We start from the raw sequence: 24,212 nt of genomic DNA, 5'->3' as shown, positions 1-24,212 counted from the left end.
CATTGTAAATAAGAATTTGTTCTTAACTGACTTGCCTGGTTAAATGAAAATAAAAAATATGGAGTGGCTGTTGATGCCAAATTCAGCACTTTATTCAGCAGCGCTGGGAAGGCAAAAGTTATTTGTTTCTAGCCTGTAATCGAAAGGCAAGTTAACAAACAGATCACCGACCATTTTGAATCCCACCGTACCTTCTCCACTATGCAATCTGGTTTCTGAGCTGGTCATGGGTGCACCTCAGCCATGCTCAAGGTCTTAAACGATATCATAACCGCCATTAATAAAAGACAGTACTGTGCATCCGCTACAAGACCATGGTGCTTGCCTACGGAGCTGTGAGGGGAACGGCACCTCCGTACCTTCAGGCTCTGATCAGGCCCTACACCCAAACAAGGGCACTGCGTTCATCCACCTCTGGCCTGCTCGCCTCCCTACCTCTGAGGAAGCACAGTTCCCGCTCAGCCCAGTCAAAACTGTTCGCTGCTCTGGCACCCCAATGGTGGAACAAGTTCCCTCACGACGCCAGGACAGCGGAGTCAATCACCACCTTCCGGAGACACCTGAAACCCCACCTCTTTAAGGAATACCTAGGATAGGATAAAGTAATCCTTCTAACCCCCCCCCCCCCTCAAAAGATTTAGATGCACTATTGTAAAGTGGTTGTTCCACTGGATATCATAAGGTGAATCCACCAGTTTGTAAGTCGCTCTGGATAGGAGCGTCTGCTAAATGACTTAAATGTAATGTAAATGTGCAGCCGTCTTCATCGACCTGGCCAAGGCTTTCGACTCTGTTAATCACCGCATTCTTATCGGCAGACTCAATAGCCTTGGTTTCTCTAATGACTGCCTCGCCTTGTTCACCAACTACTTCTCAGATAGAGTTCAGTGTGTCAAATTGGAGGGCCTGTTGTCTGGACCTCTGGCAGTCTCTATGGGGGTGCCACAGAGTTCAATTCTCGGGCCGACTCTTTTCTCTGTATATATCAATGTTGTCGCTCTTGCTGCTGGTGATTCTCTGATCCACCTCTACGCAGACGACACCATTCTCTATACATCTGGCCCTTCTTTGGACACTGTTAACTAACCTCCAAACGAGCTTCAATGCCATACAACACTCCTTCCATGGCCTCCAACTGCTCTTAAACGCTAGTAAAAACCAAACGCATGCTTTTCAACCGTTCTCTGCCCCCGCCCGACTAGCATCACTACTCTGGACAGTTCTGACCTAGAATATGTGGACAACTACAAATACCTAGGTGTCTGGCTAGACTGTAAACTCTCCTTCCAGACTCATATAAAACATCTCCAATCCAAAATCAAATCTAGAATCGGCCTTCTATTTCGAAACAAAGCTTCCTTCACTCACGCCACCAAACTTACCCTAGTAAAACTGACTATCCTACCGATCCTCGACTTCGGCGATGTCATCTACAAAATAGCTTCCAATACTCTACTCAGCAAACTGGATGCATTCTATCACAGTGCCATCCGTTTTGTTACCAAAGTCCGTTATACCATCCACCACTGCGACCTGTATGCTCCAGTCGGCTGGATCTCGCTACATATTCGTCGCCAGACCCACTGGCTCCAAATCATCTATAAGTCTATGCTAGGTAAAGCTCCACCTTATCTCAGCTCACTGGTCACGATAACAACACCCACCCATAGCACGCGCTCCAGCAGGTATATCTTACTGGTCATACCCAAAGCCAACATCCCCTTTGGCCGCCTTCCAGTTCTCTGCTGCCAGTGACTGGAACGAATTGCAAAAATCGCTGAAGCTGGAGACTTATATTTCCCTCACTAACTTTAAACATCAGCTATCTGAGCAGCTAACTGATCACTGCAGCTGTACATAGCCCATCTGTAAATAGACCACCCGATTTACCTACCTTATCCCAATATTGTTTTTATTTACTTTTCTGCTCTTTTGCACATCAGTATTTCTACTTGCACATCATCTGCTCATCTATCACTCCAGTGTTAATTTGCTAAATTGTAATTACTTCGCTACTATGGCCTATTTATTGCCTTACCTCCTCACGCCATTTGCACACACTGTATATAGACTTTAAAAATATATATATTCTATTGTGTTATTGACTGTACGCTTGTTTATTCCATGTGTAACTCTGTGTTGTTTGTGTCGCTTTGCTTTATCTTGGCCAGGTCGCAGTTGTAAATGAGAACTTGTTCTCAACTAGCTTACCTGGTTAAATAAAGGTGAAAAAAAAAATATATGGCCTGTTTATTGCCTTACCTCCCTACTCTTCTACATTTGCACACACTGTACATAGATTTTTGTCTATTGTGTTATTGACTGTACGTTTGTTTGTGTAACTCTGTTGTTTTTGTCGCACTGCTTTGCTTTATCTTGGCCAGGTCGCAGTTGTAAATGAGAATTTGTTCTCAACTGGCTGACCTGGTTAAATAAAATGAAGCTGGTTGACAATGCAAATGGTGTGCAAAGCTGTCATCAAGGCTAAGGGTGGCGTCTTTGAAGAATCTAAAATATATTTTGATTTGTTTAACACTATTTTGTTTACTACATTTCATATCTGTTATATCATAGTGTTGATGTTTTCACTATTCTACAATGTAGAAAATAGACAAAATAAAGAGAAACCCTGGAATGATTTGGTGTGTCCAAACTTTTGACTGGTACTGTGTGTGTGTGTGTGTGTCAGCTTTATTCTAAAACAGAGGCTCTGTTATCATTTCAACTGCAGATTGCCCCTTTTAACTCTTTACTATCTGCTCTCTACAGGACAGGATGATCTCTATGACTCTGGACAAGGACCACGAGGTGGCAGTACAGACCCTGAGACTACTCACACTCATCTCCCAGTGAGTCCTTGTCTCTCTTTTACTCTACACACACACACACACACACACACACACACACACACACACACACACACACACACACACACACACACACACTATCCAGAGACATATACGGTATTTATTGGGTTTGGTCATTGCTGTTTGTCTGAACATTCAGAGAGAGCCCAGAATCTCCTCTGTTGTTAGGTTATAATTTATGCTTTTGAGTTGCGCTGTTTATTTCTGAACGCTTTCAAATCCTCAAATGTCTAGTGAAAGTGAATATGAAATTTGACACCACAACACAGAGACTTGGATACACATTATCATGCATGCCACTCGGTCAAAATGACTGTTCAATTCTCTGCTTGTTTGTAGCAGGTCATTTCACGGGGAATTGTCGGAGGCGCTCTCGTATTGCTACATCACCAAAAGTTTGAGGATAAAGATGTTAGTATGACATCCATTCTAAAATACTTCATCAACTTCCCCTTTCTTCTCTCTTTGGCCATCTATCTTTCTTTGGCCATCGCCCCCTCTTTCCTTTTCTTTCTCTTTCCACCCCCCTCTTCCCCTACCTCTCAGGTCAGCTGATGAGGTTATTAATCCAGAGGACTATAAGCAGCTGTTCCAGTTGGTATACTCCTCACATCGCCCTCTGGCTACCACCGCAGGAGAGCTGCTCTACACACGGTCAGTGCAGTGGGTTGGCCATAGACCATATACATTAGTTGGGGTATCTATAATAGTGAGAGTAAGTGAATGGGAGCCAGAGTCACTGGTGACATTCTCATCTCTGCTGTCAGGCTGCTCAGCTCCCCTACTCAGACATCTGACCTCAGAGAGGGGGCGAATGAGCAGGACACACACACACAGCTGACGACAGCCAGAGTGAGGGCTCTGCTGCACTTCTACCAGGACAGTGAGGTAAGAGAAAGTGCCTGTGTGTTGGTATGTATTCTGTTTATACATCTGCACAGGTGGACTGTGAATGTGTGTATTCTCTTTCTAGCTCCATCAGCATGTAGTATACCTGGTGGACAGTCTGTGGGACTGTGCTGGTGCCATGCTGAAGGACTGGTCATCTCTTACCTCGTTACTTCTACAGGACCCCTCCACTCAGGATGCAGGTCAGTGTGTGTCAGGGTTTCCGCTAGCCGGTAATTGCCGGCTTTCGGCCGCAAAAATTATAATGAAAAGCCGATAAATAAAATTGTAGTTGGTCAATTGTCCGGGAGAAAATAAATCCCAGATTTGGCTACCTATCATACACCACCATTCTCTCACTCCTTTTGCGCTGCCTGGCATGCCTGCTCCTGCTGCTGAGGAAAGTGAGAGAGGAGCCTTGGCAACTGTTGATTGCGAAGATGGAGGCATCTTTCCTTGACATAAATGAAAATTTGAGGAAAAAGAGTATGCCCAAAGACAGTACAGTATGGTTTAGAAACTCTGTGGTATGCCTATAGTGAAACGCCTACAAGGGGAATGTCTGAGAACAATGTTGGTGTTGCCAAATGCAGACTACTGTGTGCAACTCGATATTCAGGTAGGATGTAATTTTTGAACTTTTATTTATTTTTGTATTTATAATTTATTTTATATCATTGTTATTGTAGGCATGTTTATTCATCTAACTCAATTGAAATACACAAAATGGGTTTTGTTTCATTCTGTTGAGACATTTTTGTTGGTTAAATTAAGTATGATATGTCTTTTTTTTTTATTGTGTGCTCTGTATATAGTTAGGTTACAAGTAGGCCTGTTGTAAAATAAATATTATTATTATTAGCCTATTGATGTCATTTGTTGGGTACGGTAGGCACTAGCCTTTTGTTGGTAATTGCTGCAATATAGCCTGTTCAAAACTTTCAACTAGTTCATAAGTGTTTTGTTTCATTCTGTTGAGACATTTTCTTTGGCTAAATTAAGTTTCAACTGTAATGTTGTTTGCCGCAAAATAATATCTTGCTCATATTTCCCCTATAAACAATAGCTTGGCTTGACTTATGATATTGTATGTTTTGCTGTGGCTATTCAGCTGTTGCTTCACTAACTTTTTCTCCATTTCGTCTGCACTATTCACCGCCATTTCCGACCTCTCGTCCCTTCGTCCAAAATCTTTGCCAGGCTTCGCTTGCCCCGCCATCCTCTTGTTTTGAATCTGAAGCATTTCCGGGTCACGTTGTTTTTTGGAATCCTTCATAATAAGAGTCCTGTCCTGTAAACTGTGTAAATTAATAATTTCATTTTTTTTTTAAATATACACACTTATTGACATCTTATCCTAGTTATTAAACAATCATTTCTAAAAGTGTTTCTAAAAGTAATTGTGATACATTTATTTTAATTAGATTTTCAAGCCTACATGTTTAACAATGTGTGTGTACTCCAATGACTGTATGTTTGCTTACACCCACACTCTGAGCCACATGACATCAGCATCTGATTTAGAACTGGGAAAACCAGGAATGGTGTCCAGAATGGCACTCTAATATGGAATATAAGCCAGGGAATAGTGCTGTTTTGAATAAATGGGATCTATTGCTCTCTCCTTGGTTAATTCCGGTTTAGCCTTCAAAGGGAGTTTTAACGTGCAATCACGTTTAACCTAACGCACAACTGAGCGCTAAACTATCAAACGGTTTCATGTTTGTTCTAAACCCAAGCTAAACTAGCCTATGCTAAGTGACAGAGCAATAGCGCCAGAGGGTGTATGCATCGTGCAAAAGCTGTCTGTCCTGTAATATGCATTTGTGTGTTTGTTTCTATGTGTACATCATATCATATGATGTGTGTGTCCTCAGATCTGAGTGCTGAAGAGCAGTCTCTGGTTGTAGAGTTATTGGTGGCATCAGTGCGTCAGGCAGTAGAGGGACCCCTGCTGGCGGGAAGGAGCACATGCAAGAAGGTCAGTGTGTTGGAGAGGCTGAAGCGCAATTACCATTATCATCCATTCTCCCTGATGTATGGACTCATTTACTCCCCCACAAGGATTTAAGAACATTGGATTGGTAACAGAGTGTATACCATATGTATTACACCTCCAACCTAACGCTTTGAGTAAGTGCACTCTTTGGGGAGAAGATTAGGGAATCAGACCGCAGCGTAGTACTGCCCTGTTGGAAAATGCATCTTTCACATGAATGGATAGGTAAATGTTGGATGAAACCCCTGCTTTTAATTGTATCTGTGATTGAACTCCAGTTGTTGCTTGTGATTATGTTTTTGGCCTTAAAATATAAACTCAGCAAAAAAAAGAAACGTCTGATCACTGTCAACTGCATTTATTTTCAGCAAACTTAACGTGTAAATATTTGTATGAACATAACAAGATTCAACAACTGAGACATAAACTGAACAAGTTCCACAGACCTGTGACTAACAGAAATGGAATAATGTGTCCCTGAACAAAGGGGGGTCAAAATAACAGTCAGTATCTGGTGTGGCCACCAGCTGCATTAAGTACTGCAGTGTATCTCCTCCTCATGGACTGCACCAGATTTGCCAGTTATTGATGTGAGATGTTACCCCACGCTTCCACCAAGGCGCCTGCAAGTTCCCGGACATTTCTGGGGGGGAATGGCCCTAGCCCTCACCCTCCGATCCAACAGGTCCTAGACGTGCTCAATGCGATTGAGATCCGGGCTCTTCGCTGGCCATGGCAGAACACTGACATTCCTGTTTTGCAGGAAATCATGCACAGAACGAGCAGTATGGCTGGTGGCATTGTCATACTGGAGGGTCATGTCAGGATGAGCCTGCAGGAAGGGTACCACATGAGGGAGGAGGATGTCTTCCCTGTAACACACAGCATTGAGATTGCCTGTAATTACAACGAGCTCAGTCGATGATGCTGTGACACACCGCCCCAGACCATGACGGACCCTCCACCTCCAAATCGATCCCGCTCCAGAGTACAGGCCTCGGTGTAACGCTCATTCCTTTGACGATAAACGCAAATCCGACCATCACCCCTGGTGAGACAAAACCACTACTCGTCAGTGAAGAACACATTTTGCTCGCCAGTCCTGTCTAGTCCAGCGACGGTGGGTTTGTGCCGATAGGCGACGTTGGTGCCGGTGAGGACCTGCCTTACAACAGGCCTACAAGCCCTCAGTCCAGCCTTTCTCAGCCTATTGCGGACAGTCTGAGCACTGATGGAGGGATTGTGCATTCCTGGTGTAACTCGGGCAGTTGTTGTTGCCATCCTGTACCTATCCCGCAAGTGTGATGTTGGGATGTAACGATCCTGTGCAGGTGTTACACGTGGTCTGCCACTGCGAGGATGATCAGCTGTCCATCCTGTCTCCCTGTAGCGATGTCTTAGGTGTGTCACAGTACGGACATTGCAATTTATTGCCCTGGCCACATCTGCAGTCCTCATGCCTCCTTGGAGCATGCCTAAGGCATGTTTACGCAGATGAGCAGGGACCCTTGGCATCTTTCTTTTGGTGTTTTTCAGAGTCAGTAGAAAGGCCTCTTTAGTGTCCTAAGTTTTCATAACTGTGACCTTAATTGCCTACCGTCTGTAAGCTGTTAGCTACCGTTCCACAGGTGCATGTACATTCATTGTTTATGGTTCATTGAACAAGCATGGGAAACAGTGTTTAAACCCTTTACAATTAAGATCTGTGGAGTTATTTGGATTTTTACTAATTATCTTTGAAAGACAGGGTCGTGAAAAAGGGACGTTTTTATATATTTTGGCATTTTTCGTTGAACAGAAATACATTTATGTAACACAACTCTCGTTTTATTGTTCTCTTACAAATCCTTTCTGGAATGATATTCAAGAATGAGTATCACTTAAAATTCAAGGCTTACATGATTTTATATTGTACTGATTGCAATGGCAAATATATTTAAAATCTAGGATAAAGGATTAAATATTTAAAAACCTGCCTAGGTTGTCTATTGGAGTAGGCCTATACGATCCGAAAATAATTGGTGTCATTATGTTTTTACATTTAACAAATGTATCTCAATATTAAAAATGTAAAGGACATGTTATTGTTCCGATACACACCGGCAAATGGATTATGTATTGTCAACAGGGTTGTTGACTTTAGTGTGTGTGTGTGTGTGTGTGTGTGTGTGTGTGTGTGTGTGTGTGTGTGGGCTGTTTAACACTGGGATAAACAGATTAAAGTTAGCGGTAGAACCAACACAATAACTGTCTTATGGAAGCACTTCTCTAAGCGAGAGGGATATTATATATTTCTATATAAGTTATTTACGCTACCTTTTGTATTCTTGATCCTAATGATATAGGTCTAGGTGTAAAACGACCCTGGAATAAAAACACAATGTGTGTGGTTGGAGAGAGGGTTGGTTTTACAGGTTTACTCGCTCTGGATTTTTAGTGGTACATGTATTCTTGGCTATCGTGCCATGGCTATGTCCGAGTCGATTCTAAGTTAAACTTAGGCATCACACTACCCTTAAAGGAATACCTGAAACACATTTTTACTGGCAGTCATTAGCATCTATGTTCCTTTTTCCTTTTTTTGTCAGTATAAAACAGGATATAATGAGGACTATATGAAATATTTCTTACATGTAATGGACATAAAGAACTGGTCTGGACATAAAGAACAAGTACTTGATACACTGCCGATTTTGTAGGTTTTCCGACTTACACAGCATGTAGAGGTCTGTAATTTTTATCATAGGTACACTTCAACTGTGAGAGATGGAATCTAAAACAAAAATCCAGAAAATCACATTGTATGATTTTTAAGTAATTAATTTGCATTTTATTGCATGACATAAGTATTTGATCACCTACCAACCAGTAAGAATTCCGGCTCTCACAGACCTGTTAGTTTTTCTTTAAGATGCCCTCCTGTTCTCCACTCATTACCTGTATTAACTGCACCTGTTTGAACTCGTTACCTGTATAAAAGATACCTGTTCACACACTCAATCAAACAGACTCCAACCTCTCCACAATGGCCAAGACCAGAGAGCTGTGTAAGGACATCAGGGATAAAATTGTAGACCTGCACAAGGCTGGGATGGGCTACAGGACAATAGGCAAGCAGCTTGGTGAGAAGGCAACAACTGTTGGCGCAATTATTAGAAAATGGAAGAAGTTCAAGATGACGGTCAGTCACCCTCGGTCGGGCTCCATGCAAGATCTCACCTCGTGGGGCATCAATGATCAAGAGGAAGGTGAGGGATCAGCCCAGAACTACACGGCAGGACCTGGTCAATGACCTTAAAGAGAGCTGGGACCACAGTCTCAAAAAAAAAAACATTAGTAACACACTACGCCGTCATGGATTAAAATCCTGAAGCGCACGCAAGGTCCCCTTGCTCAAGCCAGCGCATGTCCAGGCCCGTCTGAAGTTTTCCAATGACCATCTGGATGATCCAGAGGAGGAATGGGAGAAGGTCATGTGGTCTGATGAGACAAAAACAGAGCTTTTTGGTCTAAACTCCACTCGCCGTGTTTGGAGGAAGAAGAAGGATGAGTACAACCCCAAGAACACCATCCCAACCGTGAAGCATGGAGGTGGAAACATCATTCTTTCGGATGCTTTTCTGAAAAGGGGACAGGACGACTGCACCGTATTGAGGGGAGGATGGATGGGGCCATGTATCACGAGATCTTGGCCAACAACCTCCTTCCCTCAGTAAGAGCATTGAAGATGGGTCGTGGCTGGGTCTTCCAGCATGACAACGACCCAAAACACACAGCCAGGGCAACTAAGGAGTGGCTCCGTAAGAAGCATCTCAAGGTCCTGGAGTGGCCTAGCCAGTCTCAAGACCTGAACCCAATAGAAAATCTTTGGAGGGAGCTGAAAGTCCGTATTGCCCAGCGACAGCCCTGAAACCTGAAGGATCTGCAGAAGGTCTGTATGGAGGAGTGGGCCAAAATCCCTGCTGCAGTGTGTGCAAACCTGGTCAAGAACTTCAGGAAATGTATGATCTCTGTAATTGCAAACAAAGGTTTCTGTACCAAATATTAAGTTCTGCTTTTCTGATGTATGAAATACTTATGTCACGCAATAAAATGCAAATGAATTACTTAAAAATCATACAATGTGATTTTCTGGATTTTTGTTTTAGATTCCGTCTCTCACAGTTGAAGTGTACCTATGATAAAAATTACAGACCTCTACATGCTTTGTAAGTAGGAAAACCTGCAAAATCGGCAGTGTATCAAATACTTGTTCTCCCCACTGTATATACAGTATCTCACAAAAGTGATTACACCCCTCACATTTGTGTAAATATTTGAGTATATCTTTTCATGTGACAACACTGAAGAAATGACACTTTGCTACAATGTAAAGTAGTGAGTGTACAGCTTTTATAACAGTGTACATTTGCTGTCCCCTCAAAATAACACAACACACAGCCATTAATGTCTAAACCGTTACTGTGTATATATATATATATATATATACACACACACACACACACACACACACACGGTTGAAGTTTACATACATCTAAGCCAAATACATTTAAACTCAGTTTTTCACAATTCCTGACATTTAATCCTAGTAAAACCACTTTATTAAGAATTTGAAATGTCAGAATAATAGTAGAGAGAATGATTGATTTATTTCATTTACATTTAAGTCATTTAGCAGATGCTCTTATCCAGAGCGACTTACAAATTTCAGCTGTTATTTATTTCATCACATTCCCAGTGGGTCAGAAGTTTCCATACTAATTGAGTGTATTTGGTAGCATTGCCTTTAAATTTAACTTGGGTCAAACGTTTCGGGTAGCCTTCCACAAGCTTCCCACAATAAGTTGGTTGAATTCTGGCCCATTCCTCCTGACAGAGCTGGTGTAACTGAGTCAGGTTTGTAGGCCTCCTTGCTCACAAACGCTTTTTCAGTTCTGCCCAGGTTTGAGGTCAGGGTTTTGTGATGGCCACTCCAATACCTTGACTTTGTTGTCCTTAAGCCATTTTACCACAACTTTGGAAGTATGCTTGGGGTCATTGTCCATTTTGAAGACCCATTTGCGACCAAGCTTTAATTTACTGACTGGTGTCTTGAAATGTTGCTTCAATATATCCACATAATTTTCCTTCCTGATGAAGCCATCTATTTTGTGAAGTGCACCAGTCCCTCCTGCAGCAAAGCACCCCCACAACATCATGCTGCCACCCTCGTGCTTCACGGTTGGGATGGTGTTCTTTGGCTTCCAAACATAACGATGGTCATTATGGACAAACAGTTCTATTTTTGTTTCATCAGACCAGAGGACATTCCTCCAAAAAGTCTTTGTCCCGATGTGCAGTTGCAAACCATAGTCTGGCTTTTTTATGGCGGTTTTGGAGCAGTGGCTTCTTCCTTGCTGAGTGGCCTTTCAGGTTATGTCGATATAGATACTTTTGTACCCGTTTCCTCCAGCATCTTCACAAGGTCCTTTTCTGTTGTTATGGGATTGATTTGCACTTTTTGGCACTAAAGTATGTTCATCTCTAGGAGAAAGAACGCGTCTCCTTCCTGAGCAGTATGTCGGCTGCGTGATCCCATTGTGTTTATACTTGAGTACTATTGTTTGTACAGATGAACGTGGTACCTTCAGGCGTTTGGAAATTGCTCCCAAGGATGAACCAGACTTGTGGAGGTTTACAATTGTTTTTTTCTGAGGTCTTGGCTGATTTCTTTTGATTTTCCCATGATGTCAAGCAAAGAGGCACTGAGTTTGAAGGTAGGCCTTGAAATACATCCACAGGTACATTTCCAATTGACTCAAATGATGTCAATTAGCACATCAGAAGCTTCTAAAGCCATGACATCATTTTCTGGAATTTTCCAAGCTGTTTAACCTCTCTAGGGTCGGCGGGACGAATGCGTCCCACCTACTCAACAGCCAGTTGAATCCTGTGGCGCGTTATTCAAATACCTTAGAAATGCTATTACTTCAATTTCTCAAACATATGACTATTTTACACCATTTTAAAGACAAGACTCTCGTTAATCTAACCACACTGTCCGATTTCAAAAAGGCTTTACATCGAAAGCAAAACATTAGATTATGTCAGCAGAGTACCCAGCCAGAAATAATCAGACACCCATTTTTCAAGCTAGCATATAATGTGACATAAACCCAAACCACAGCTAAATGCAGCACTAACCTTTGATCTTCATCAGATGACAACCCTAGGACATTATGTTATACAATACATGCATGTTTTGTTCAATCAAGTTCATATTTATATCAAAAACCAGCATGTGACGTTCAGAACTAGCATACCCCCCGCAAACTTCCGGTGAATTTACTAAATTACTCACGATAAACGTTCACAAAAAACATAATTATTTTAAGAATTATAGATACAGAACTCCTCTATGCACTCGCTATGTCCGATTTTTAAAATAGCTTTTCGGTGAAAGCACATTTTGCAATATTCTCAGTAGATAGCCCGGCATCACAGGGCTAGCTATTTGGACACCCACCAAGTTTAGCACTTACCAAAATCAGATTTACTATAAGAAAAATGTTATTACCTTTACTGTCTTCATCAGAATGCACTCCCAGGACTTCTACTTCAATAACAACTGTTGGTTTGGTTCAAAATAATCCATAGTTATGTTCAAATATTCTCTGTTTTGTTCGTGCGTTCAAGACACTATCCGAATGGTAAAGAAGGGTGACGCGCACGACGCATTTCATGACAAAAATTTTTTAAATATTCCATTACCGTACTTCGAAGTATGTCAACCGCTGTTTAAAATCAATTTTTATGCCATTTTTCTCGTTAAAAAAAGCGATAATATTCCGACCGGGAATCTGTGTTTAGGTTCAAAGACGATAGAAAATAAAAACATGGGGTCGACTCGTGCACGCGCCTCAGCCCATTGTCCTCTGATAGAGCACTTGCCAAAAGTGCTAATGTGTTTCAGCCTGGGGCTGGAATTACATCATTCAGCTTTTTCCCGCCTTCTGAGAGCCTATGGGAGCCGTAGGAAGTGTCACGTTACAGCAAAGATCCTCAGTCTTCAATAAACAGAGTCAAGAAGCTCAAGGAATGGTCAGACAGGCCACTTCCTGTAAGGAATCTTCTCAGGTTTTTGCCTGCCATATGAGTTATGTTATACTCACAGACACCATTCAAACAGTTTTAGAAACTTTAGGGTGTTTTCTATCCAAAGCCAATACTTATATGCATATTCTAGTTACTGGGAAGGAGTAGTAACCAGATTAAATCGGGTATGTTTTTTTATCCGACCGTGCAAATACTGCCCCCTATCGCCAACAGGTTAACCTCTCTGGGCTAGGCGGGACGAATTCGTCCCACCTACGTAACAGCCACTTGAAGCCTGTGGCGCGATTTTCAAAACCTTAAAAATCCTATTACTTCAATTTCTCAAACATATGACTATTTTACAGCTATAGACAAGACTCTCGTTAATCTAACCACACTGTCCGATTTCAAAAAGGCTTTACAATGAAAGCAAAACATTAGATTATGTCAGCAGAGTACCAAGCCAGAAATAATCAGACACCCATTTTTCAAGCTAGCATATAATGTCACAAAAACCCAGAAGACAGCTAAATGCAGCACTCACCTTTGATGATCTTCATCAGATGACAACCCTAGGACATTATGTTATACAATACATGCATGTTTTGTTCAATCAAGTTCATATTTATATCAAAAACCAGCTTTTTACATTAGCATGTGACGTTCAGAACTAGCATACCCCCCGCAAACTCCTGGGGAATTCGCTAACATTTTACTAAATTACTCACGATAAACGTTCACAAAAAGCATAACAATTATTTTAAGAATTATAGATACAGACCTCCTCTATGCACTCGATATGTCCGATTTTAAAATAGCTTTTTGGTGAAAGCACATTTTGCAATATTCTAAGTACATAGCCCAGGCATCACGGGCTAGCTATTTAGACACCCGGCAAGTTTAGCACTCACCATAATCATATTTACTATTATAAAGGTTTGATTACCTTTTGTTGTCTTCGTCAGAATGCACTCCCAGGACTGCTACTTCAATAACAAATGTTGGTTTGGTCCAAAATAATCCATCGTTATATCCGAATAGCGGCGTTTTGTTCGTGCGTTCCAGACACTATCCGAAATGGTAAAGAAGGGTCGCACGCATGGCGCAATTCGTGACAAAAAAATTCTAAATATTCCATTACCGTACTTCGAAGCATGTCAACCGCTGTTTAAAATCCATTTTTATGCCATTTTTCTCATAGAAAAGCGCTAATATTCCGACCGGGAATCTCCTTTTCGGCAAACAGAGGAAAAAAATCACAAAGGCGGGGGCGGTCAGGTCACGTGCCTAAGCCCAGAGTCCCTTGATCGGCCACTTGAGAAAGGCGATAATGTGTTTCAGCCTGGGGCTGGGATGACGACATTCAGGTTTTTCCCGGGCTCTGAGCGCCTATGGACGACGTAGGAAGTGTCACGTTAGAGCAGAGATCCTTAGTAAAAGATAGAGATGGAAAAGAAGTTCAAGAAATGGTCAGACAGGCCACTTCCTGTAAAGGAATCTCTCAGGTTTTGACCTGCCATTTCAGTTCTGTTATACTCACAGACACCATTCAAACAGTTTTAGAAACTTTAGGGTATTTTCTATCCATATGTAATAAGTATATGCATATTCTAGTTACTGGGTAGGAGTGGTAACCAGATTAAATCGGGTATGTTTTTTATCCAGCCGTGTCAATACTGCCCCCTAGCCCTAACAGGATAAATAAGCCGCACATGTCTATAAGCCGCAGGTGCCTACCGGTACATTGAAACAAATGAACTTTACACAGGCTTTAACGAAGCACGGCTTGTAACAAAAATAAATAGGCTTTAACGAAACACGGCTTGTAACAAAAATAAATGGGCTTTAATGAAACACGGCTTGTAACAAAAAATAAAAAATGAGCAGTAAACAGTAGCCTACCAAGAAAGTCATTGGTCACTATCTTCCTCCTTCTGTGCACTGAAACCATCTCCTTCGGTGTCGGAGTTGAATAGCCTCAGAATTGCTTCATCCGATATTGGATCGTTTTTATTGTCGCTCTCGTCACTTTCATCCGGAGGCAAATCCCCCGCTGAGCCCTCTTCAACACGCATCAGTCCAGCCTTTCAATTTTTTTGACAATGCCCCACACTGTCAGGACCCACAAATTTGAAAGCGGAAAAATCCATATATTAGCCGCGTCATTGTTTAAGTCGCGAAGTTCAAAGCGTGGGAAAAGTTGCGGCTTATAGTCCGGAATTTACGGTGTATATATAAATGCATGGATTACTTTAATTTCGGTGAATCTCTTATACAATGGGTTAAAGTTATGTACAGCAACCCCTGATATAAAATGTTAAATTAATGGTTACTTCTCAAAGTATTGAGCTTTTAAAAGGAGTAAAACAAGGCTGTCCGTTGTCTCCATATCTATTTATTATTGCCATTGAAATGCTAGCTATTAAAATTAGATCCAACAAGAACATCAAGGTGTTAGAAATCCAGGGGATAAAAACAAGTGTCAATGTATGCCGATGACTGATACGTTTTTTTTTCTTGTCTGGAATCTGTATCCTTGCGCAGTCTCATTGAAGATCTTGATCACTTTTCTAGCCTCTAGACTAAAACCTAATTATGACAAGTGCACCAGATTACATATTGGATCGTTAAAAGACAGTGTTTACACTACCTTGTAGTTTACCAATAAAATTGGTGGCTGGTGAAGTAGACCTACTTGGTATTCACATCTCAAAAAATATAAATTAACTTACCACAATCAATTTCAATAGAAAGTTTGCAAAAATAGATACGATTGAGCAACCATGGAGAGGTAAATACTTGTCTATTTATGGAAAAATCTGATTGATTAACTCTTTGGTCCAATCACAGTTTACTTACTTACTTATGGCACTGCCTACTCCAGATGACTTGTTTCTTAAATCGTACAGTGAGGGGAAAAAAGTATTTGATCCCCTGTTGATTTTGTACGTTTGCCCACTGACAAAGAAATTATCAGTCTATAATTTTAATGGTAGGTTTATTTGAACAGTGAGAGACAGAATAACAACAAAAGAATCCAGAAAAACACATGTCGAAAATGTTATAAATTGATTTGCATTTTAATGAGGGAAATAAGTATTTGACCCCCTCTCAATCAGAAAGATTTCTGGCTCCCAGGTGTCTTTTATACAGGTAACGAGCTGAGATTAGGAGCACACTCTTAAAGGGAGTGCTCCTAATCTGTTTGTTACCTGTATAACAATACCTGTATAAAAGACACCTGTCCACAAAAGCAATCAATCAATCAGATTCCAAACTCTCCACCATGGCCAAGACCAAAGAGCTCTCCAAGGATGTCAAGGACAAGATTGTAGACCTACACAAGGCTGGAATGGGCTACAAGACCATCGCCAAGCAGCTTGGTGAGAAGGTGACAACAGTTGGTGCGATTATTCGCAAATGGAAGAAACACAAAAGAACTGTAAATATCCCTCGGCCTGGGGCTCCATGCAAGATCTCACCTCGTGGGGTTGCAATGATCATGAGAACGGTGAGGAATCAGCCCAGAACTACACGGGAGGATCTTGTCAATGATCTCAAGGCAGCTGGGACCATAGTCACCAAGAAAACAATTGTTAACACACTACGCCGTGAAGGACTGAAATCCTGCAGCGCCCGCAAGGTCCCCCTGCTCAATAAAGCACATACATGCCCGTCTGAAGTTTGTCAATGAACATCTGAATGATTCAGAGGACAACTGGGTGAAAGTGTTGTAGTCAGATGAGACCAAAATGGCGCTCTTTGGCATCAACTCAACTCGCTGTGTTTGTAGGAGGAGGAATACTGCCTATGACCCCAAGAACACCATCCCCACCATCAAACATGGAGGTGGAAACATTATGGTTTGGGGGTGTTTTTCTGCTAAGGGAACAGGACAACTTCACCGCATCAAAGGGACGATGGACGGGGCCATGTACCGTCAAATCTTGGGTGAGAACCTCCTTCCCTCAGCCAGGGCATTGAAAATGGGTCGTGGATGGGTATTCCAGCATGACAAGGACCCAAAACACACGGCCAAGGCAACAAAGGAGTGGCTCAAGAAGAGGCACATTAACCTCTTACATCTAGACGTTCCGCTAGCGGAACACCTGCTCCAATATCCAATGATGGGCGTGGCGCGAAATACAAACTCCTCTAAAATACAAAAACTTCAATTTTTCAAACATATGACTATTTCACAGCATTTTAAAGATAAGACTCTCCTTTTATCTAACCACACTGTCCGATTTCAAAAAGGCTTTACAACGAAAGCAAAACATTAGATTATGTCAGCAGAGTACCAAGCCAGAAATAATCAGACACCCATTTTTCAAGCTAGCATATAATGTCACAAAAACCCAGAAGACAGCTAAATGCAACACTAACCTTTGATCTTCATCAGATGACAACCCTAGGACATTATGTTATACAATACATGCATGTTTTGTTCAATCAAGTTCATATTTATATCAAAAACCAGCTTTTTACATTAGCATGTGACGTTCAGAACTAGCATACCCCCCGCAAACTTCCAGGGAATTCGCTAACATTTTACTAAATTACTCACGATAAACGTTCACAAAAAGCATAACAATTATTTTAAGAATTATAGATACAGACCTCCTCTATGCACTCGATATGTCCGATTTTAAAATAGCTTTTTGGTGAAAGCACATTTTGCAATATTCTAAGTACATAGCCCAGGCATCACGGGCTAGCTATTTAGACACCCGGCAAGTTTAGCACTCACCAATATCAGCTTTACTATTATAAAAGTTTCATTACCTTTTGTTGTCTTCGTCAGAATGCACTCCCAGGACTGCTACTTCAATAACAAATGTTGGTTTGGTCCAAAATAATCCATCGTTATATCCGAATAGCGGCGTTTTGTTCGTGCGTCCCAGACACTATCTGAAATGGTAAATCAGGGTCGCGTGCATGGCGCAATTCGTGACAAAAAAAATCTAAATATTCCATTACCGTACTTCGAAGCATGTCAACCGCTGTTTAAAATCCATTTTTATGCAATTTTTCTCGTAAAAAAAGCGATAATATTCTGACCGGGAATCTCCTTTTAGCTAAACTGAGGAAAGTAAACAAAGCTTTCGGTCGACGCGGGCACGAGCCTGAGTCTCACAGTACTGTAACCAGCCACTACCCAAACGCGCTACTTTTTTTCAGCCAGAGCCTGCAAAGCCACGATTCAGCTTTTTGCCGCCTTCTGAGACCCTATGGCAGCCGTAGGAAGTGTCACGGGACAGCTAAGATCCTCACTCTTCAATAAACAGAGACAAGAAGAACGACACCTTGTCAGACAGGCCACTTCCTGCCTGAAACCTTGTCAGGTTTTTGCCTGCCAAATGAGTTCTGTTATACTCACAGACACCATTCAAACAGTTTTAGAAACTTTGGAGTGTTTTCTATCCATATGTAATAAGTATATGCATATTCTAGTTACTGGGTAGGAGTGGTAACCAGATTAAATCGGGTATGTTTTTTATCCAGCCGTGAAAATACTGCCCCCTAGCCATAACAGGTTAAGGTCCTGGAGTGGCCTAGCCAGTCTCCAGACCTTAATCCCATAGAAAATCTGGGGAGGGAGCTGAAGGTTCGAGTTGACTAACGTCAGCCTCGAAACCTTAATGACTTGGAGAAGATCTGCAAAGAGGAGTGGGACAAAATCCCTCCTGAGATGTGTGCAAACCTGGTGGCCAACTACAAGAAACGTCTGACCTCTGTGATTGCCAACAAGGGTTTTGCCACCAAGTACTAAGTCATGTTTTGCAGAGGGGTCAAATACTTATTTCCCTCAATAAAATGCTAATAATTTTATAACATTTTTGACATGTGTTTTTCTGGATTTTTTTGTTGTTATTCTGTCTCTCACTGTTCAAATAAACCTACCATTAAAATTATAGACTGATAATTTCTTTGTAAGTGGACAAATGTACAAAATCAGTAGGGGATCAAATACTTTTTTCCCCCACTGTAGTAACCAGGAAAGTGTTAAACACATAAAATATATTTTTAAATTTTTTATTCTTCAAAGTAGCCACCCTTTGCCTTTGACAGCTTTGTACACTCTTGGCATTCTCTCAAAAAGCTTCATGAGGTAGTCACCTGGAATGCTTTTCCAACAGTCTTGAAGGAGTTCCCACATATGCTGAGCACTTGTTGGCTGCTGTTTCTACACTCTGCGGCGCAACTCACCCCAAACCAACTCCTTTCGGTTGAAGTTGGTGATTGTGGAGGCCAGGTCATCTGATGCAGCACTCCATCACTCTCCTTCTTGGTCAAATAATAGCAATTACACAGCCTTGAGGTGTGTTTTGGGTCATTGTCCTATTGAAAAACAAATGATAGTCCCACCAAGCGCAAATCAGATGAGATGGAGTATCGTTGCAGAATGATGGTTAAGTGCGCCTTGAATCCTAAATAAATCACTGACGGTGTCACCAGCACAGCACCCCCACACCTCCTCCATGGTGAGAACCACAGATGCAGAGATCATCCATTCACCAACTCTGCGTCTCACAAAGACATTTTTTACATTTTAGTCATTTAGCAGGTGCTCTTATCCAGAGCGACTTACAGTAGTGAATGCATACATTTCATACTGGCCCCCCGTGGGAATCAAACCCACAACCCTAGCGTTGCACACACCATGTTGGCGTTGCAAACACCATGCTCTACCAACTGAGCCACAGGGAAGACATAGCGGTTGGAACCAAAAATCGCAAATTTGGACTCATTGGACTCATCAGACCAAAGGACAGATTTCCACTGGTCTAATGTCCATTGCTCGAGTTTCTTGGCCCAAGCAAGTCTCTTCTACTTATTGGTGTCCTTTAGTAGTGGTTTCTTTGCAGCAATTTGACCATGAAGGCCTGATTCACGCCGTCTCTTCTGAACAGTTGATGTTGAGATGTGTCTGTTGCTTGAACTCTGTGAAGCATTTCTTTGGGCTGCAATCTGAGGTGCAGTTATTTGCCGATTTCTGAGGCTGATAACTCTAATGAACTTATCCTCTGCAGCAGAGGTAACTCTGGGTCTTCCTTTCCTGTGGCGGTCCTCATAAGAGCCAGTTTCTTCATAGCGCTTGATGGTCTTTGCGACTGCACTTGGAGAAACTTTCAAAGTTCTTGAAATGTTCCACATTGACTGACCTTCATGTCTTAAAGTAATGATGGACTGTCATTTCTCTTTACTTATTTGAGCTGCTCTTGCCATAATATGGACTTGGTCTTTTACCAAATAGGGCTGTCTTCTGTATACCAACCCTACCTTGTCACAACACAACTGATTGGCTCAAACGCATTAAGAAGGAAAGAAATTCCACAAATTAACTTAACAAGGTACACCTGTTAATTGAAATGCATTCCAGATGACTACCTCATGGTTGAGAGAATGCCAAGAGTGTGTAAAGCGGTCATCAAGGAAAAGGGTGGCTACTTTGAAGAATCTCACATATAAAATATATTTTGAATTGTTTAACTTTTGTTTTTGGTTACTACATGATTCCATTTGTGATATTTCTTAGTTTTGATATCTTTACTATTATTCTACAATGTAAAAAATAAAGAAAAACCCTGGAATGAGTAGGTGTGTCCAAATTTTGACTGGTATGTGGGACTGCAAAACAACAGTCTCAACATCGACAGTAAAGAGGCGACTCCGGGAAGCTGGCCTTCTAGGCCGTGTTGCAAAGTAAAAGCCGTATCGCTGACTGGCCAATAAAAATAAAAGATTAAGATGGGAAAAAGAATACAGACGCTGGACAGAGAAACTCGCCTCTTTACTGTTGCCGTTGAGACTGGTGTGTTGCGGGTACTATTTCATGAGGCTGCCAATAGAGGACTAGTGAGGCATCTGTTTCTCAAACTAGACACTCGAATGTACTTGTCCTCTTGCTCAGTTGTGCACCGGGCCTCCCACTCCTCTTTCTATTCTGGTTAGAGCCAGTTTGCGCTGTTCTGTGAAGGTAGTAGTACACAGCGGTGTACCAGATCTTCAATTTCTTGCATGGAATAGCCTTCATTTCTCAGAACAAGAATAGACTGACATGTTTCTAGCCATTTTGAGCCTGTAATCGAACCCACAAATGCTGACGCTCCAGATACTCAACTCGTCTAAAGCAGGCCAGTTTTATTGCTTCTTTAATCAGAACAACAGTTTTCAGCTGTGCTAACATAATTGCAAAAGGGTTTTCTAATGATCAATTAGCCTTTTTAAAACTATAAACTTGGATTAGCCAACACAACGTGCCATTGGAACACAGGAGTGATGGTTGCTGATAATGGGCCTCTGTACGCCTATTTAGATATTCCATAAAAAAATCAGCCGTTTCCAGCTACAATAGTCATTTACAACATTAACAATGTCTACACTTTATTTCTTATCTGTTATTTTAATGGACGAAAATGTTGCTTTTCATTCAAAATCAAGGACATTTCTAAGTCACCCCAAACTTTTGAACGGTAGTGTATGCAGTATTAGTAGTAGTAATAATAATAATAATAATGTGTGTGTATGGGTGGTGGATGGGTTAATAATACTAATATATATATATATATATTTTCAAATCTTGTAAATGTAACACTGTTTTTGACAGGTGGTAAGTGCCAGAGAAAAAAAGTCTCAGGTAGATGATTGTGGCAGACTCACTGAACACTTCCTCAATGTACTACCACAGTTGCTGATTAAGGTAAGAACATATACACGCACACACACACACACACACACAAGTTAAGTAAAACACACTCTTTCATGGGAACATATTACACCAGTGCAGGAGGGCTGGTGGTGACAGAAAGGATGATGATGATATTGATAATGCTGCTACTGATGATGTTAAGAGAATGACAATAATGATTGTATTGATATTACACTTGTTATCCTCCTGCTAGTTAATATCTGTTAAGGCTACTGCCACTAGAGGGCATTACAATCCAGCAGGTGACCGGTTATATTCCGTCTAACAATCTCACAACTCACATGGCTTTTGCTACAATGAACAAACTGGTGTGCAGACTAATCAAAACAATGATGATGATGGTTGTGATAATTGTGATATGATAATGATGATTGTGATCATTATATTCCTAGTATTCAGGAAGCCCAGAAACTGTGGCATCTCTTTTGAAGATACCTCAGTTTTTACACCCAGACTCACCTAATGCGGAATTCCCACAGGTCAGCTTACTTGAAAATGTGCTTTATAGCCAGCTAGCACTTTTACATTGTTCTTGTAAAAGTTGAATTGTCAACAAATGCAAAATTCCAGTGATTGTGATATGTGATCGTCTTACCTAATTTAGTTGAATGCACATATTGTAAAAGTGTTTGCTAAATGACTAACAAGAAAATGTTAAACAAATACCATAGAGATGAATAAGTGAGAAATACATAACAAGACTAGTAATAATTTATTATTGTATTAGTGTACGGGACATGTGAGCTATGTACTTCTCAGCAATCCTGATGTTTGCAGACTGCTCTTAGAACCTTCTGCTGGTGAGACTATTAAATCAGATTTGAGAAGGAAAAGATCTCCAGCATTCTTGTATGATTCACAGTATTTTCAATGGTCCAAAACATATTTAGTCCATAGACCTTGATCAGGGGTTAAAGTTAAACCTCCATGAAGGTCTATTGACCCAACCATTTGTTTGAGATCACCAATGCCAGTGTGTTGTTTTACATATACACCCAAAATTAAACAAAATGTCAGAACAACCCTGTTTTAAAGAGTATTTCTCCGTCCCCCTTCCTTCCAGGCGTTGTCAGGCCTGCTGGCTGAGATGGGAGCTGTTTTGGAGCTCCACACTGACCCTGCGGTGCTGGAGGCGGCTGCTCGCTCATACCTCAGCCTGTGTGGAGAGGAATCAGCCTGGCACCCCCTGGCACGACCTGTCAGAGACGCAGTGGTCCAATGCTGGGCAGACAGACTGGCAGCACTGCTGGGTGACACACTGCAGGTAGGCACAGAGATGCCATGTGTAACACATACATAAAAATCTGTAGTTTCTTTAGGCAGTTTCTTTAATACAGAGTGGCGATTGAGTTATGTATCTGTTGCCATGTTCCACTCCCACCTCTCTCTCTCTCTCTTCTCAGAATGGCAACTTCACTGCTGATGAGGAAAAGACAGGAGAGATTCTATCCACACTGAAGAAACTCACTGCTTTCCACAAGTAAGATAATGTGTGTGTTTGTTTGCGTGTGTGCGTTTGTGCCTGTGTATGCACACAGGTGATCATGGCTGCGTTCGTGTGTGTGTGTGTGTGTGTGTGTGTGTGTCACCTGCTCTGCTTTCTTGTAGTGCCCAGGACCTGTCTCGTTGGGGACTGTATGAGCAGGTCTTTCCTCTTCTCTCAGTGGAGATCATTCATGGTGGATTACCTACACAGGTAGATAGCTCAGGGCAGGGTATACTATGATCACCCTCTGTCAAATAACATCACACCAGTCACGTCCTACTAACCCTGAGCTTTTCCTATATGGAACATCACATAAACTTTTGACATTTACAGTACAGTTGAAGTATAAAACACCAATCAGGACTCAACCTAGTTGAGAACACCATGTCTCTCTCTCTCTCTCTCTCTCTCTCTCTCGCTCGCTCTCTCTCAGCTGACAGTGGAAGCCCTGCAGTGTGTATCTTACTCTGTCCTCTGGAACCTCAACACCAGCAGAGAAACCCTGACCTCACGGGTGATTACCTCCTACAGTTAGCTAGTCCGGCTTTATTTACAGTTAGCTAGTTTCCTGTACGGTTGTACTGAAGTATTGAATGCTATGACTGACCGTGTATGTGTGTGCAGGAAAAGGCTGTAGCCCAGAGGAGTCAGATGAGAGCATTGTGTGAGAAGTGTCTACGTTGTCTGTCCCACAACGATCAGAGTGTGAAGGAGCAGGTAGGACACACAGCAGAACTATTAATCGGAACCTTTAAATACTTTAGCTGCACTGGTGCATTGGATTCAATGGAATAGTCCCAAGAGTGTAAATCCTGTCCGTCTGGCACAGAATGCAGGCTCAATGAAAGGGGTCTTAACACAGGACTGCTAGCCTCCATGTTATTTTTTGGGGGCGGCAGTGGTTAGAGCGTTGGACTAGTAACCGAAAGGTTGCAAGTTCAAATCCCCGAGCTGACATGGTACAAATCTGTCGTTCTGCCCTTGAACAAGGCAGTTCCTAGGCCGTCATTGAAAATAAGAATTTGTTCTTAACTGACTTGCCTAGTTATATAAATAAAATACATTTTGTCTAAATGGACCCGTACTGTATTGACTAGTGAACTTTGTTATCCCACTGTCCTAGTGACTCTGTTATCGTTTACATCTTAGTGATTTTATTACAACGCCACCCCCATACCTCATTCT

At 41.7% G+C, this 24,212-nt stretch overlaps 1 protein-coding gene across 3 annotated transcripts in view; it reads left to right on the top strand.

The window, feature by feature from the left end:
* si:ch211-269e2.1 (cohesin subunit SA-2) overlaps positions 1-24,212 on the top strand; it is a 51,289-nt gene that overhangs the window by 17,055 nt on the left and 10,022 nt on the right. For all 3 annotated transcript variants that reach the window (XM_014163828.2, XM_014163829.2, XM_014163830.2), the window contains exons 13-24: positions 2,770-2,849; positions 3,414-3,521; positions 3,635-3,755; positions 3,841-3,958; positions 5,633-5,736; positions 21,440-21,532; positions 21,934-22,020; positions 22,605-22,805; positions 22,945-23,021; positions 23,150-23,237; positions 23,461-23,541; positions 23,652-23,744. In XM_014163828.2, the coding sequence (XP_014019303.1) occupies positions 2,770-2,849; positions 3,414-3,521; positions 3,635-3,755; positions 3,841-3,958; positions 5,633-5,736; positions 21,440-21,532; positions 21,934-22,020; positions 22,605-22,805; positions 22,945-23,021; positions 23,150-23,237; positions 23,461-23,541; positions 23,652-23,744 (1,251 nt within the window). The remainder of the gene's footprint in view (positions 1-2,769; positions 2,850-3,413; positions 3,522-3,634; positions 3,756-3,840; positions 3,959-5,632; positions 5,737-21,439; positions 21,533-21,933; positions 22,021-22,604; positions 22,806-22,944; positions 23,022-23,149; positions 23,238-23,460; positions 23,542-23,651; positions 23,745-24,212) is intronic.

Source organism: Salmo salar, chromosome ssa21 (assembly GCF_905237065.1).
Source record: "Salmo salar chromosome ssa21, Ssal_v3.1, whole genome shotgun sequence".
Lineage (NCBI taxonomy): Eukaryota > Metazoa > Chordata > Actinopteri > Salmoniformes > Salmonidae > Salmo > Salmo salar.
The sequence above is the reverse complement of the archived record's forward strand: the minus strand, read 5'-3'. Positions and strand labels throughout refer to the sequence as shown.